This window comes from Rhinolophus ferrumequinum, chromosome 16 (genome assembly GCF_004115265.2).
Source record: "Rhinolophus ferrumequinum isolate MPI-CBG mRhiFer1 chromosome 16, mRhiFer1_v1.p, whole genome shotgun sequence".
Classification (NCBI taxonomy): Eukaryota; Metazoa; Chordata; class Mammalia; order Chiroptera; family Rhinolophidae; genus Rhinolophus; species Rhinolophus ferrumequinum.
Window position 1 is genome coordinate 40,255,003 of NC_046299.1, and position 17,194 is coordinate 40,272,196.

General features: G+C 35.6%; 1 protein-coding gene across 6 annotated transcripts in view; it reads right to left on the reverse strand.

Moving 5' to 3' along the window:
- Positions 1-452: 452 nt before the first annotated feature.
- The window catches only part of SLC16A9 (solute carrier family 16 member 9), a 54,312-nt gene continuing 37,570 nt past the window's right edge, over positions 453-17,194 (reverse strand). For all 6 annotated transcript variants that reach the window (XM_033129690.1, XM_033129696.1, XM_033129693.1 and 3 more), the window contains 3 exons: positions 7,081-7,176; positions 1,641-2,558; positions 453-703 (listed from right to left, as the gene is read on the reverse strand). In XM_033129690.1, coding sequence (XP_032985581.1) covers positions 525-703; positions 1,641-2,558; positions 7,081-7,176 — 1,193 coding nt within the window. In that variant the 3' untranslated portion in view covers positions 453-524. The remainder of the gene's footprint in view (positions 704-1,640; positions 2,559-7,080; positions 7,177-17,194) is intronic.

Below are 17,194 nucleotides of genomic sequence, written 5' to 3' on the forward strand. Positions count from 1 at the left end.
TAGAATTTAAACAGTGCTTTTTTCTTGTTTCTTTTAAACAATCTGTTTGCTCCACTGCAATTCTTAACGCTGTTTTAGTAACTACTTTCATTTCCTGGCTGGCTCAAAGTCTTTTATTTATTAGTTAAACATAGAGAAGAGAGTGGTTTAGTCCCTAGTGGCCTTCACATATATCTCATCATGCTGCTTGAAGTTTTAAAACAAAAAGAGTCCCCTTTGGGTGCCTTGCAATAGAACTAACAGAGTCTGCAGAGAAATTATTTCTTTACACAAAGAAAGTCTCCTGAGGCCGGCCAAAATTTTTACAATGTCAAGAACTCATGAATAATAACAAAACAGACTAGTCCCACTTCTTGGGAAAAGAAAAAAGAGGAAAAAAAATACAGGAGATAGAGACTACATAGAGAATAGTATATGTGTGTCTGTCTGTTTGTTTGTTTGTTTGTTTTTTTAAATTCATTCAGAGTCAGCCACAGTGAAATTTTGCTATGAAAAACAGCCTTGTGCTGCCTTCCAATATTCCTCTAAACATTTGAGGCAACTTTGTACAGAAAGGTTGTTGGTGCTGGCTTGGGGAGTTGCTTGTTGCATGTTTCCCAGGGGGGCAAGGCTGCCAGCAGCAGAATAAAGCCTCCCAGCAGGACACAGAAGCCACTAAAATAAAATGCAATGTCATAGGTCTGGGTCCAGTCATAAAACCAACCTGTAAAGAGAGTAACAAAAAGGTGAGTTTGATAGAAATAGTATGAATATGAAGCCCACACTCTAATTTCATCAGTTTTATATGCAGTTAGAATTAGGATACACATTACATCTACTCCCAAATATATAGGATATATACTACATCTGTTCCCAAAGTGGCCTACTGGGAACTAGAAGAGGAGAATTTCTCAGATATTTGGACAAAATAAGCAGGCATTTGGGGTTTCTCCCAAGTAAAGAATAAACACAAATTCCTGACCAAGAATATTGGCCTTTTCAACTATATCAAAGTGATTTTGAAGAAATCATTACCATGAGACATTCCATGCAGATTTATTTTGTGCAAATCTGTGCTATTATTTCAGTCTGACTTTCTATGTCTGGAGACGTCACAAAGAAGAACAGTAGGGGCCGGCCCAGTGGCTCAGGCGGTTAGAGCTCCATGCTCCTAACTCCGAAGGCTGCCGGTTCGATTCCCACATGGGCCAGTGGGCTCTCAACCACAAGGTTGCCAGTTCAATTCCTCGAGTCCCGCAAGGGATGGTGGCCTCGGCCCCCTGCAACTAATAGTGAACACAGCACCTTGAGCTGAGCTGCCACTGAGCTCCTGGATGGCTCAGTTGGTTGGAGCATGTCCTCTCAACCACAAGGTTGCCGGTTCGATTCCCACAAGGGATGGTGGGCTGCGCCCCTTGAAACTAGCAACGGCAACTGGCCCTGCACTGAGCTGCGCCCTCCACAACTAAGACTGAAAGAACAAAACTTGAAGCTGAACATCACCCTCCACAACTAAGATTGAAAGGACAACAACTTGACTCGGAAAAAAGTCCTGGAAGTACACACTGTTCCCCAATAAAGTCCTGTTCCCTCCCCCCCCCAAAAAAAAAAGAAAAAAAAAAGAACAGTAAAATAGATTGACTTTATTATAAATATCTTACCAATAATTGGTGGTCCGAGGCTATTTCCAAGTCCAGCAAAGAACATTAATATTCCATAAGCATGGGCTAATTTTTCAATTCCTACAGTCTTTGTGGTCACATATGGGAAGATGGACCAATTACCAGTAAGAAACCCTAGGATCGCAGAAAGTATTGCCAACGTGACGTAACTTTTGGCAAATGGAATTGCACACAAGGCCAGGCCCATGAATATTAAGGTAGCTATGTAAAGATATAAAGTATTAATCCACTTGAAGTCAGCCAGTATCCCTAAAATGAGTTTACCAACTGCTGTCATAATGCCAATAATGGAAATAAGTGGCATAATAAACTCTTCTTCTTTCACATTTGAACTTCTTGCTACATCTTCCATAAGTAATGAAGGTGGAAACCCTCCGATGTCAAAGAGAAAGATAGCGATGAAGAGTGCTGAAAATACTTTGTTTTTGAAAAGAGCCATAGTTTCTTCACAATAGTTTTTATATAACTGCCACTTCCTCTTGGCAAGCTGTTTGCAAAAATATGTCTGTTCTGCAACTTTCTTTTTGTATGTTTCGGTCTCTTTTGTGTGTGCCGTTGTTGTTGGGTTTTTATGAAGTAGATTTTCGTGTTTCCAGTCACCATTGGCTGAAGTGCTCTTGTGTGTTTCCTCACTACCGTAGCTCTTTTCAAGAATGTTTATGTTTTCTTCTAGGTTCTTTTCTTTTTCATTGTAAATGGAGTATCTATCTGGTACATTTTCCAGAGCTGTTTTTTCAGGCAAAGGGCATTCAGAGGACTGGAGGGGTCTCATCAGACTGCCACAGGCTAATATATTTAAAGCTAAAGCACCCACAATCAGCAGGCACCCATCCAATCCGTAGAACTCAATCAGTAGCCTCTGCAGAGCAGCATAGATAAAAAGTCCAACACTTGAACCTAAAGAAGGAAATGGGAGCTGTTCAATCTTAATCTTTTAGACTGTGGCGCTCTCAGGACAACTATTATCAGTATCACAATTCAATTTCATTTTTACACTGGCATTCATGTGTGCCTTCATATGAAAATCATAGCAAGAATATTAAAGATAATGATAATAATGACAATAATATCTAAACTGATAGAATATTTTAAGAATTAGCATTGGTAGTTCAGACACTGTGTTCAGCACTTTACATCACACGATCTTGTTTAATTCTTATAATGATTGCATTGTGCAGGTCCTATTATTACTCCCAACCAACACAGGAAGAGTCGTAGGGCTAGAAAGGTTGAGAAATTTACCATAGATCCCAGAGCTGCAAATGGCATAAATAGGAGTCACAGTCTGACTCCTGGAGCCCATATTCTTAACAAATACCTTATGCAACTGCTATTTTTCACACTGATATGCTAGGCTCCGTGCTATATATTTATTCCCTTTGCAAAAGCAAATTTTTATATTTTATTTTTTGAGATGAAGAATGTGTTTTAATTTTTATGGGATATTTGTAATGGTGTGATAGTTCAAATCCACTGCTAAGTCACCAGAATAAATGATTCATATTACTAAACTATAAGAAGAGTAAAGTGGGATTTGATAGGGTATTTAAATTACAAAGTATGCCTGATTTGCACATCCATGCACACTGAAAATTCTCCAGCTTTTAGCATATATCACACTAAATACTGGAATGGCAAGTTATATCAACCCAATTAATTTGCAGTGTTCTTATATGGTTCTGATTTTAAAAACTGAGTAGTTTAAAATTTTAAAAAATTGAGTATTTTAAAATTTAAATATCATTGAAAAATCCACATGTAAAAGCAGGAGAGAAATAAATAGATCTGTTAACAAACAAACAAAAAAAAACAGACAAATAGGTTGATCACACTTTTAAAATGATCTATACCAAATTACGTCATAACCCCAACAGGATGCCATGCTTGCAGTAAAACCCGCCTTATCAAAAATTCTTACATATAACCAAATGGCTCTGTCTTAGACTTGTAAGAAAACATTTTTCTTTGGGACCATGGTCGTCCCTTTCCAACATTTCAAAAGTTAACTCTTTAATCTCCCCCAAAAATAATCTTTGCATGCAAATATTAATTAATAGCTCATGTTAATGTAATGGTAGCTAAAATAGCATCTTTTCATGGCTACGCAGAAAATAAATATCTCTTTGCTGACTACTGAAAAGTAATCATAGTTGACAAATTTAATCCTTCCCTTATCTTTTTAAAAGTGGCACATAATTTGAAAGCACTTCAGAAAACAAACTGAAAGAATTGAATTAGGACCATTTCATGTACTTTTGCACTGCATTAGCATCCGTTCACTGTTAATTCCCATTTTTGTCTACCTCCATTTCTTTGTATAGATTCTAACAAAGTACCACACCACCAGATACTTAAAAATACTCTTTGCGTTTTGTAAGTTCTATACTTTGCCCATTAATTGAGAAAAATAAACAACTTCTCCATTGCTCACCAACCCAGTTTAGCTCTCAACATCATGAACTAGAGGGGAAATATATTAAATCAATTCAATCAAAATTTATTCAATACCTATGATATGCTATGTATATGACAGGGCAGCAAAGTCACATTATACCTTAGACACAAGTTTCTTCAGCTTATCTCCCACAAGAATGCAGCCACAGCTTAGAAAGATGCAGGAATTCTTTCAGAGCAATGAAGAGTAATTCAGAGCTTTCTTATGGAACTGTGTACACTGAAAAACTATGATTGTTGATTTTCAAAAAGAAAATTCTAATTTAAAAATCATCAGGGAAAACTGAAATAAAGCACTAAGTATGTTTCCATGTATGTCCAAATTGTACAATATCACAAAGAGGGAAAATTAATTGATGTTCAGGGAACCTAAAACTATAAGAGATATACTCATGCTTTGATTAACTCACCAATACCAGGGGTCAATAAACTTTTTCTATAAAAGTCCAGAGAATAAATATTTAAGGTACTGTGGGCTGTTTGGTCTCTGTTGCAAATGCTCAGCTCTGTCCTTGAAGCATGAAAGCAGTCAGAGAAGGACTGCAAAGGAATAGCATGGTTGTGTTCCAATACAATTTTATTTATGGACACTGAAATTTGAATTCCACATAATTTTCACATGCCATAAAATATTCTTCTGTTGAGTTTTTTAAGCTATACAAAAATGCAAAAATCATTTTTAGCTTGCGAACTGTCCAAAAACAGGCAGTAGATTCGATTTAGCCCATGGGCATCAGTGTACCAAACTCTGTTCACCATGGAGCATGATCGTGTCCCCAAAACCTTTGTATTATGCCCATGTTCTTTTCTCTCAACTAGGTAACAAAATGTCAAGTATCTTGACTTTGGTTTCTTTTCAATTTTTAAAAATTTCTGTCAGTTTTGTTCTGCTTGTCATCTCTTTCACTGAAGGTGGATGGTACAGACTGAATGTTTGTATTCCCCCCAAAATTTGTATGCTGAAACCTAACACCCAAGGTGATGGTATAGGAGGTGTAGCCTTTCGGAGGTGATTAGGTCATAAGGGCAGAAACCTCATGAATGGGAATAGTACCCTTAAAAAGGAGACCCCAGAAAGCTTGCTCTTCTCCTTCTACCACGTGAGGACGCAGTGAAAAGATGGCAGTCCAGAACCTGGAAGGGGACTCTCCTTATAACCTGACTATGCTAGCATCCTGATCTTGGAATTTCAGGCTCCACAACAGTGAGAAATAAATTTCGGTTGTTTATAAGCCACCCAGTCTATGGTCTTTTGTTATAGCAACCTTTAATGGACTAAGACAGTGGATTCATGCTTCTCCGTAATTTTGCCTCACCTAACCCTCTGTGAGTTGAAACTGAAAACTCCTTAATTCTGCCAAATCTTGGCTGTCTATAGTAGCTCCATTTTTCATTCAGTGTGCCATGGTCCAAGCCCTTATACCCTCTTTTCCAGACTGAGTAAAAAGCAAGAGCAGCTCTCTCACCATACAATTTTTGATGTCTTCAGCACAAATAAATTGGGACATTCAGGGAAATCTAGTTCATAATTATAATGGCTAATACTTCTAGAGACCTTGCCATGTGCCTTACACAATAAGTCCTTTAATATTCCCAATATTAAATATCCCAATATGATAAGTACTATTTTCTTCCCATTTTACAGTTCAGAAAACTGAGGCATAACAGTTAACTAACTTGCCCATCAACAGACAGCCAGTGGGTGACACAGGCAGGATACAAAACCAGGTGGTCTGGCTCCATGATTTGTGCTTGTTACTATGTTACAGTGCCTCTCCAAAAAAAATGTATGCAGTATAGGTAAGACCTATTGTCCTTTAAGCTGTCCTGCCTACTCTCACACTCCTTCCCACACTTGGGGGAGATCCTTTCAGGTTCTTGAAACTGCATTCCAACTGCTCCGGATTCTCCATCTTGTTTTTTCTATTTCTTCTCCCAGTTCTGCCTTAACCTTGTTCTCAGATCCTGGCCCTATCTCCTCCTATACCATGATTCAAATCTCTCACCTGATAATGCTTCTATAAACAACTTTGGGTAAATATCCAGCTACATGTAATTTTATGTGGAATCATTTTGTTGCCACTGAGTTGGCCTCAGGAACAAAAAAGTAATTTGGATCCTGTTCTCAGAGAACTTCTACAGTTATTCAGCTTATCTGCAAGCCTGACTTCCCAGGAATACCCAGCCGTTAACAGGAAGAATATGTAAACTCACAACGTTTGGTAAACTTTGTAGGTTTATCCCCTAGGCAAACTCATACAATACTGGCAACGAAAGAAATTTTGATAAGTTCCATACACAGCTTAGGAAAAAAATCCATCTGAAAAGTGAAACATCACTTTAAAATACCAGAGGGAGTCCAGAAACTTTTATATTAACATTTTCCTCCCCCAGCTTCAGTGATCGCCTCTTGATTATTAAAGGAATACCAAGAGTAAACAGCCTGTCATGTGCCTGTGCACATGTCGGTGAGATGTATTCATAAATCCGTAGTTTCCACTTCTTTGTGGAAATTGTAAATTCCACAATAAATGAAGGTTGAGAACTATCAGCATCATTTTTTCTGACAGTGGCCTCAGGGGTATCCATTTTCCTTCCTTTTCTCTCATCTTTCTCAAGGGATAAGATGCTTTACGTATGTGTTCTCAGCTTCTTTCAGCAAGGTTCTCACCAGCATGTGAACTGTCAATTTACTGGGCCCAGGCGCTTTCTTTTCCTATATTATATTGAACATAGAATGCCCCAGGTTTTTCATATATGCATGTTAAGTTTTTTTGAAAGCTATATCATATTTACGGTGGAAAAGAAAAATTTCCTTTTAGGACTAAAGCAAAAAAAAAAAAAAAATGGTGCTATCTGAATGGTAGCTGGGGAGTTGTTGGTTAAACATATCTGTGCTTGGTAACGTTTAACTTTGATTAGGAGGCTGAATGGTGACAATGCTGTACTTATTTTGAAAATGTACCTGTTGAAATCAGTCCAAGTGCAAGGCCTCGGCGGCTGTCAAAATACTGGCATGTAATGGTCACTGTTGCAGTGTATAATAAACCACATCCAAGACCTAAACATAAGAAGATATTACATAAATTAAGACAGGCTATATTACTTCAATGCAAAAAACCAAACAAACAAACAACAACAACAAAAAAAAAACGAGAGAGAGAGAAATAATTCCATTAGGACATTCTGCTACTGACTGGCTAAAACTCTTCAGAATATGGATTCCTAGATCCCTTCAATGTTAGTTGTACAGCTCCAATGGAAACATTTGGGCAGGCTGTTTTCACTTCACACCTACTCTAAGGTCAAGGTCAAGTAAAAAAAAAAATCTAATTTCTAAAACATAAATGAATAATGCAAATTTAATTTTTTAAAAAACGTTTTATTTATTTAAGTGTGTTCTTCCAGGACCCATCAGCTCCAAGTCAAGTAGTTGTTTCAATCTAGTTGTGGAGGGTGCAGCTCACAGTAGCCCATGTGGGGATTGAACTGGCAACCTTGGTGCTAAAAGCACCGTGCTCTAACCAACTGAGCCAACCAGCCGCCCCAAATAATGCAAATTTAAATTAAGACATTATGAGGAGAGAGAAAATGGTTAAATCACATACCAAACAGCAAAATTTAATCAAATGTGATCATTTGATACCTCTATCTCTCATCTAAGTTCTTGCCCTCAGCTTAGTGTTCTTCTTCCTCTTAGTCCTCTAAACAATTTTATAAAATCCCCTTCATCACCCCAAGCTATTCTGCTAGAGCACATAGTTTGCACAGTATAATCTGCAAAACAAAGGCCTTCGGGCAAGTCCTCAGTTGTCCTCACATCATCACATCACAGTAAAATGTACATTTGTAAGTTTTTATCTTTTAGAAATACAAACTACTGTGAATGAAAAAGGAGCTAGGTAATAAGTCTAACAAGCTCAGTGACTAAAAGGAAAATCACAAGGTGATCTGATCATAAATTCATAATTGGGCAGGTTACAGTAGGTAGTCACACCCTAGACTTCTAGCTTCCTTGGTAAAAGATTTATTTTAGCCTTAAGCAAGCCCTGTCCATTTTTCTTCTGCATCTAGGTTAACACATCTTTGAAGTGTCAGAAGCAATACTCTTTTCCAGACTCCTCAGATGCACCACGACCCTCAAGGGAGCACATGATCTTGTTGCCTATATACCATCTCTATTTACTGTAAATGTTAAATGTTAACTATCCTGTACCCACCAATATAAAAGAAGTATGTGTCTCCTCGTTTCATTTTTTATGCAGTCATTGAGATTTCCCTGCTTTACTTGCCCCCACCTCTTTAATCTACTTCCTTATCCAAATGCATAAAAAAGAACTGCAAAACTCATTCTTGGGAGCATTTTCTCAATCCATTGAGAGCGTGCTTCCAGGCATGTCATCAGTTTGACTCAAATAAACTCTTATAAAATTTGCTATAGGTTTGAACATTCTTACAATGACACTACCTTATTTAGGAATGAAATGTCATGATGTTTTTAATCTAGTTTAAAATATTTTCACACACACACAAAAGAGGAAGTAAATACAATAAAATATTAACAACTGTTATATTAAGAGGTGAGCATATGGTTGTTTGCAACACTGTTCTCTACTTTTCTATAAATTCGAAATATTTTTATAATAAAAAAATACATTACACCTAAATTTCCCTCTCTTGAGACACATAGGCAATATTTATCTCAAGATCTTCTCCAAGGATCTTGTTTAGTTTAATTTTTTCCTCCATATGAAGTACCTAATAACCCCAGTTTGTTTTTCACAAAATTTGCCTCTGGCTTCTAATTCATAACTTTTTCTTCTGCAACATCATCTGTTCTTGAGGATCACTATATAAACAAGACATAAGCTGTAGTCTAAAAACTGAATTTTAACCTTGTCACATTAGGTGACTTATTAAAATAATTTTCACTACTTTTAATTGTTACCTGGATTATGATTAGAAAGAACAGATGGCCTTAACAAATAGATTGCGTAAACATGCTAGGGAATTAGCACTTAAAATATCCCAGGACTCAGATGATCATCTGTGATTGTATAAAAAGTCTTCCTGAAGAAATGAGACAGATTAAAACAATTATACTTAAATAAATATTTTAAAATAAGGCACCCTTTTGCATGACCGAGGGAAAAAATACTACCCCATAGCCTAAAACATAAGTTGGATTGATTTAAACAGTCGTCATTACTACAGATAGAATACTTTAAGACATGAAATGAGACCTGTTTCTGAATAATCAATTTTATGAAGCCAAAAAAGGTCACTCTTTCCTAAGACGATACTTCAGAAAGCCTTTGGAAGGGGAATGAAATTACTTTTCTGTGATTTGGTTGTCAGGGCTTCCCATATATTAGGCATTTAGAGACAAGGAATAAAAAGACATATCTAATTACTAAATGCCAGTGCAGAAAAGTTGAAACAGCAACTTTTAAACTTTTAACTTTATACTAAAAAGAAAGACGTTTTTATAAATTATTTCAAGGCCATGTGATTCAGATAAGATTATCTCACTTTTTTTTATGTAGCAGAAATTTGAAATGCCTTTTCTTTAAACTTTTCAAAAAGGAAAATGTGGCATGATTGATACCTTCTCGCATCACATCTATATCAGGATGATCTTAAGCCAGCAGTTATTAAAGAGAGGTCCCTATACTCCCCAAGATCTTGTGATGTCAAAACTATTTTCATAATAATACTAATATGTTCTCTGGTTTTTTTCCACTGTATTCACATTTATGCTGATGATGCAAAAGAGATGGTGAGTAAAACTGCAAGAGCCTTAGCACAAATCATGTTATTGGTGCCAAACTTTATACCATACATGCTTTACCACCACACATTCACAGTAAACAAACAGCAAACAAACAAAGAACAACAAACACCCACAATTTTTTTTAAAGTGCTTCATTTGAATTACAATTGTTACAAGAAAAGTACTTATGCAATTGGTTTAGTACCACCCTAAAATAGCCATGTTTTTCATGTAATCCTGTTTGTATTTGAAAGAATGGATACAGACAAACTATGGTGACTCAGACTTCAGTATTTAGCAGACATTTCCTTGAAAAAAGTTAACAATGGAAACAACTGACAGTAATTGTTACCAAAGGTAAAATTCAAGCTTTCCATCAAAAATTAGAATTTTGGAAACTTGTATCCACCACCATAAATTTGACAGCTTCTTAATATATAAAAATTTTCTGATGAGCCTATTGGTGATGCTAACAAAAATAATTTTTTAAATGTTACATAATGAAATGTGTTAACATTTTTAAGTTTCTACATAACTCAGCAAACCAATATTTTTCAAATAACTAATTCATGATGCTACAAAATCAGGTTTGAATATAGATCTATTCAAAGTACAGAATAAACAAATGCATTTAATATAACAGAGCATGAAAGTATATAGACGTGGTACCAAGTTCCAAATTGCAATTAACATTTTGAAAACTGTTACTGAGTTTTGGTATAGCATCAACAAAGAATATCTACAATTACCTGAAAAGGCTATTAAAAATTCTTCCCTTTTCCAAAGACATTTTTGTGAGAGACCAGATCTTTTTCATACACTCAATCACACACACACACACACACACACACACACACACACAAATATATATATATATATATATATATATATATATATATATACACATATATATACACATATATATATATTTATCAACAGATTGAGTACAGAGCAGAAATGAGAATCTAGATATCTTCTACAAAGCCAGACATTAAAGAGATTTGCAAAAATGTAAAACAGTATCTCTTTTCCCACCAAATTTTGTTTTGTTATGGAAAATATAGTTATTTTTCATAATAAGTATGTTATTTGTGTTAACATGTACTAGGTTTCTTATTATCTTTAAGTAAATTACTAAAGAAATATTTTTTAAATTTCTCAGCTTTTAATACAGTAAATCTTAACAGAATACATATCAATAAGTATAATCCACATAATCAAAAGCTCCTTGGGGTCCTAAATAAAACAGTGTAAAGGGACACAAGACTAAAAAATTTGGAAACCACCTCCTTAAAGCACTCCTTGGTACCCAATCATGTTTTATTAGACACCTACCAGTGAAAAACCTTCTGAGCACATTTCCTTTCCACGCCTTATGTTCCATTTCACACACCTCTGGGTGAGACTACCACTTCAGAGGCCTCTTTTCCCCTCATCTCCTCACATCAATCCAGACACCAAGCTGTTCATGACACCTACAGCTTAAATTATCTACCCCGACCCTCTCTGCACTGTCACCGCCTCACTTCACCTTCTTACCTTTTCTGATCTGAACTACGGCCTCCCAATCATTGTCTCAGCCTCTGGTACTTTTTCCACCATTCTATCTTATAAACTGCTATCATACAATTCTCATGACATCACACTTCTACAATAAAGTCCATGCCAAACCCTTTATCATCTGGCCTCTGTTGCAACCATGCTTTGATGTATTTGCAGCTCCCCATATGACTTGTACATCCCCAAAACAAACATCTATTAAAAGACTGTTATTCATTCTATTTCATGTCTCTGAGCATTTAAGCTCCTGGAATGTCCTCCTGCCCTCTCTCCCCTTCTGACCTGTGCCCACCTGCCAGATCCTGCCTGTCCTTTAAGACTCACCATGAAATCCTGCAGGAAACCTCCTTGAACATCTCTCTCCCCGACACATACGCACTACCCCTGCACTGAACTTTGGTTTCATTTTATTATTGCATTTATTTTACTGTGTTACAAGTTATAATTTACAAGTCCATTCCCCCAACTAAACAGTGAACTACCTAAGGGCAAGTTATATCTCATTCTTCTGAGTATCCTGGTTCCGGGTCTGAGCCTGGCATGGAGTGTTTTAAAAAATGTTTATTGAATGAATCTCCCCACAGAAGTTATTATACTACCTTTTCCCCAAAATCTCATTTGAGGCCCCCAATTTTAAGTTTCATTAATTTCAACCATTTTTAGCTATTTTTATCGTCTCTCTTGCATTTTCCTCTTCTCATTTTTCTAACATATAATAAATACACACTATATGTACGTGTGCACATATGTGTATATATATATTTTTGATAATATTTTATGTCTGCTTTCCAATTAAATGATGCTGATTTTCTTTTCTTTCTTTCTTTTTTTGCTTAAACAGGTCAAAAATGAAATCTTAGCTCTAAATACTAAACATTTTCTTTTTTTTTATTTCAGAATAATTCATGGAGTAGGATAGCATCATTAGAAACCCAAAATTAGAATTATATGGTTTGAAAAAAGGATACAACTAATTTAAAACTGCTATGAATTATAGGACGGTGCTTTGGGCAAATCACACTAAACTGCCTCATTTCCTCATTTTTCTCAATCCTAATCTATAAACTGAAAAACACCTAGATCAATTAAACTAATAAAAGAGTTATAAGAAGAAAATATAACTGACGTAAAACACTCTAATATTATAAAATGCTTCTTAATTAGAATATATAAAGCAAAAACCTCTAAGGAACTAGCATATGAATAAAACCGTGCAAATGGAATGTTGGGTGATTTTAGGGGGACAGCAATAAAACATTTAAATTGTGTACATATTTTGAAAAATGTCTATGAATTATTTTAAAATATCCTGTCATTTTATACATATTTTTGTGTGTAACTAATCAAACATCTATCATCTATCGAGCCCCTACATTTATAATATAAAAATTTCTCCCTGCAGGATTATTTTTATGAAAATAAAATAGTAACAGTGCATTCTAATATGGCAATCTTAAAGAGTGATAAGTGTGGAGCTGCAGAATCCAGACTGCATGTGTGGGGGAGGGAGACCAACTCATTTAGATTTGCCCAGAATTCTCCTGGTTTGACCATTAGAAGTGTCACATCCTGGAAAACCCCTTAGTCCTGGACAAAGTGGGACAGTTCATCATATGAGGTGGGGCCTATCGTTTGGTCATTTCAGAGAATTCCCATCTGTATGTTTTGAAACAAGCATTGGAAGGAACTTTGAAGAGCTGAGCCAGTATGATTTGTCTTCATGACCAAAGGTTAGGATTGGCAATTGCATGTAATAATCCATAAATATCTACCCCTGGAAATGAAATTGTGAGAATGTAATTTAGGATGCTGAAAAAGATAAGTTTAGAATATCCAAATGTAGGTACCGTTTATGTTTTTAGCCTAAAACATCTGCTTAGAAACTTTAAAAGTTAAAGCAATTGCCACGCTTTTTGATTGACATGGCTCTAAACGTTCTATACTTAGCCTGAGTACACTGAACATGACACTTACTGGTTAAAGACACAGGCAGACGTGGATTCAAATACCAATTCAATCACTTACTGGCTGTGTGACTTTTGGGATTTGAGAGTACACATAACTCTCTAATTCTTAGTTTCCGTATCTTTAAAACAATCTCGCAAGATAGTTGTAAGGATTGAGACATAAAAAAACGTAAACGATTTAGTATCTGTGACTGGAATACAATAAAGTAGTGAAAAGTAGCCATTATATTGGTATACTTTTTTCATTTTTACCTGAGTATTATGGCATTAAGTAAATATAGCTTCAGACTGATTAGAAAATCGTAGTTCTTTATTATAATTGAACATCCATGAGAGACAAAAGACTATCGTTAATGATATAACCATTAAAAACAAAAAATAGGCTTATAAATGTCTAACTGCTAAAGTGACTATACAGGAAATGAACTTTATCTTATTTGCTAGAAGTAAAGTACGAGAATCAGCTTGTCTATGACCGTGATTTCTCCCCTCCCCAAGCTCAATGGACTGTACAGATGTTACCAAGAAAACAAAGGAAGAAAAAATTAAATTTTTCCAAAAATCAAGAAGAGAATATTAAGAAAGCAGTAATCAGGTAGCTAAATAACAATATGTTCCGGGGGGGAAAAAAAAGAGAAAATACAATAAATTGATTCTGAGTTGTGCTTTTCAGAAAAGCAAAAGAGAAATTATTGGGAAGAAGCATGAGCAATTCATTAAGGGAATACTTCCTACGCCCCCTTTTCCCACCCCATTCACACTCTCCTACCACAATTCCTTTTCCTGATTTAGTGAAATTATTAAGAAAATATGAGCCTAAATTACCAGGTTTGGCAGTGTGGCTTATAGTCACTTAAAAACTGGCAAGCTGCCATTTTATTTTAGCTACAAAAACCAAACAAGATAACATTATATATTCAAGATGTTATTTTTTTAAAATATCGGTTAAAGACTAAAACAGAATTGTGCCAATTAACACATTTCAGTATTCTTTTGATCTTTTATATCATAATTAAATGTAGCATAAATTTAGTTTCTTTTACTATATTCTTTAATCTGTTATATAAGTATTTCTGATTCAATAGAGCTTCTTCAGTAGAAGAAAACTGCTGCTGTGGTCTTGAACTAAGAGATCAAAAAAAAAAATTCAAGGAGACGGGAACAAATATGTATTAAATACGTCTGTGTGCTTCTCTATATACATTATTTCATGAATAGTCACAATATCTCTGAACTTATAGTAGTCCCATTTTATAAAAAATAGATACCAGAAAGATTGAATAATTTTCCAAGGTCACAAAACTAATAATAATGGTTATGCTAGCTAACATTTATTACATTATGTCTTCAATCCACAAAACCTTATAAGTTGGATGCTATTATTATGTTCAGTTTTAAAAATGAGAAAATAAGGTAAGTAACTTGTCTGGAGTCACACAGCTGGCAAGTGGATCTGATAAGGTTAACCCACATGGTCTGAACCCAGAGCCTGCCTGTTACAGCTTGCTCCTTCCCTATGCCACATTGTCTATCCTAAGAGACCATCTAATTCACTCCAGACAAATGAAAATGCTTAGAATACGATTCTACACAGAACCGGTACTCAATGAATGTCATCATTAGACTGAATCTTTCTTGTTTTTTGTAAGGAACTCATAATACAGAAAGGAGAATGAATTTCTACTGTGTAATGATTTCCTGTCACTTCCTTTTCAATTGGATACTCTACTTCAAATGGTAACAGATGGAAGTGTCATTGTTCATTGTTATCCCATCTATTTATCCCACAAATATTCTATGAGCCCTATACTATGAGCTTCTTGATGAAATAAAACCACAAAGAAGTCAACCATAGTATTAAGGGCCCCAATAATTACCAGAGTGAGCGAGATTTTTTTTTATTATTAATTAAAATCCAACTTGTCTTTTTATTTATACTTCGCTTGATTTCATGTAATCCTCACAAGACCTATGTGAGGTAGGTCTGCCATCACAGATGAGGGGACCGTCATTTGTGGAGATGAAGGGGGCTTGCTCAAGCTCACAGAACCTGTTTCCTGACCCCAAACCCAGTGGTCTCTGACAATTTCCTCTTAGTTGCAAAACCTATTGCCAAATCAGAGTCATATACATTCTCCAGATCTGAGCCTGCTTTCTGCTTTCTGACCCATAATCCATTAACTAAAGAACAAGCTGGAAAGGACATAGCAACAAATACTATGATAAGTAGGTAGATAATGATACTCTGACTCTTTCCGCCCAAAGAACTACAGCTTCTATTTAAGTAATCGTATACTGGAGAACACAGGACATGTTTTGAGCATTGTTGGACACAGGGTACAAGCTGTCATTGTTCATGAGGGACCTGAGGCATTTACATGGTCTTCCCTGAGAGTGGGGTCACATGGGGGTTAAGTAACATATATAGGATCATGGCCCAAGTCTGGCTCACAGTGCATCCTCTGAGTTCATGGACCCATCCAACAGTCCCTTCCCTAGCTCCTGATATTTAATTGGAGCACATGTACCTGTTAGTTTGTATAACTCCCTACATTGTTCCTTGGCCAGTGGAGTAAGAATTACCGTAGTGGAAAAAGCCAAGTGGAAGCCCTGTAACCCCATCACCACCACCACCTACAGCCAAAAGCACACATCAGGACCGGTATCAAATCCTATCTAGTTAATTGAAGATCTCGGATTCATAGGGGAAGAGGGTCACCTAGTATTAAACAGTTCCAATAACATGACTCAAATCAAAATCAGTTTCTCAAATTGGTAAAGCTCTTTCCATTGCTACAGAAATTTTTAAATGTAGTTATGGGACCTAGTTAATTTTGTCTTTTTCTTTCTATATATAGTCTTAAATATTCTTCTGACACAATCAAATGTATATACATCTTAGATAACGTCAGCTAATTTTGTTCTTAAAAATTCATTTTTATCTATACATAAGGCAAATGCTATGGTATTACTCAGTTTTTGTCAATTTTTATCTCAGTGACAACTTTGGGTATGTATTCACAAAGCCCTCCCTAGATTAGCCTTGAAACCATGAATAGAAGTAAAACTATGAAATTTCAAATGGTTAGTCCAGAGTTTGGGGAAAATGCCCAAATCATACCAATGGCATAATGAATCAATATTCTATGTAAATCCTAAAAGGAATAAAGTATAATCCTAAAAGGAATTTTGTCCTAAAAGGAATACTTGGTTCTTTTTGTCCTAAAAGAAATAATCCAATGTTCTAAAAGGAAAAATCCCATTTGGGCATAAACACAGATATCTACACTTTTACTTTTATGATTTTAGACAAGAATGCAAAATGATTATCTCAAATTTTACACAAGGGATTAATATATTTGTAGCTACAGGTTCAAAACTGTATTAAGCATTATAGGGAATATCAAATACCAAACATACATTACCTTCTCTCAAAAGAACTAACAAGTGACCTACGTATTTAGATTAAGATCTAAATAAGGTACATAATTAATTTTAAAATAAACTTTAAAAGTTCTAAAAGCACTAAAAATAATTACAAAAATGTAAGAGTGAGGACGTGGTGTCATACTGAGTGGATCCAACCCCAGGTCTCCTAGCTATGTGGCTTTAGTTAGTAATTTCACTTCCCTGAGCTTTACTTTCCCTCTCCTTAAAATAGGTTCTTGTGAAGATTAAATGAGATCAGATAAAGCCCTTAGCACATAGCCTGGCACATAGTTAGTACTCAGTGAATATTAGCTGCTGTTTTTTTCTATTATTTATTATTGGGGAAATAG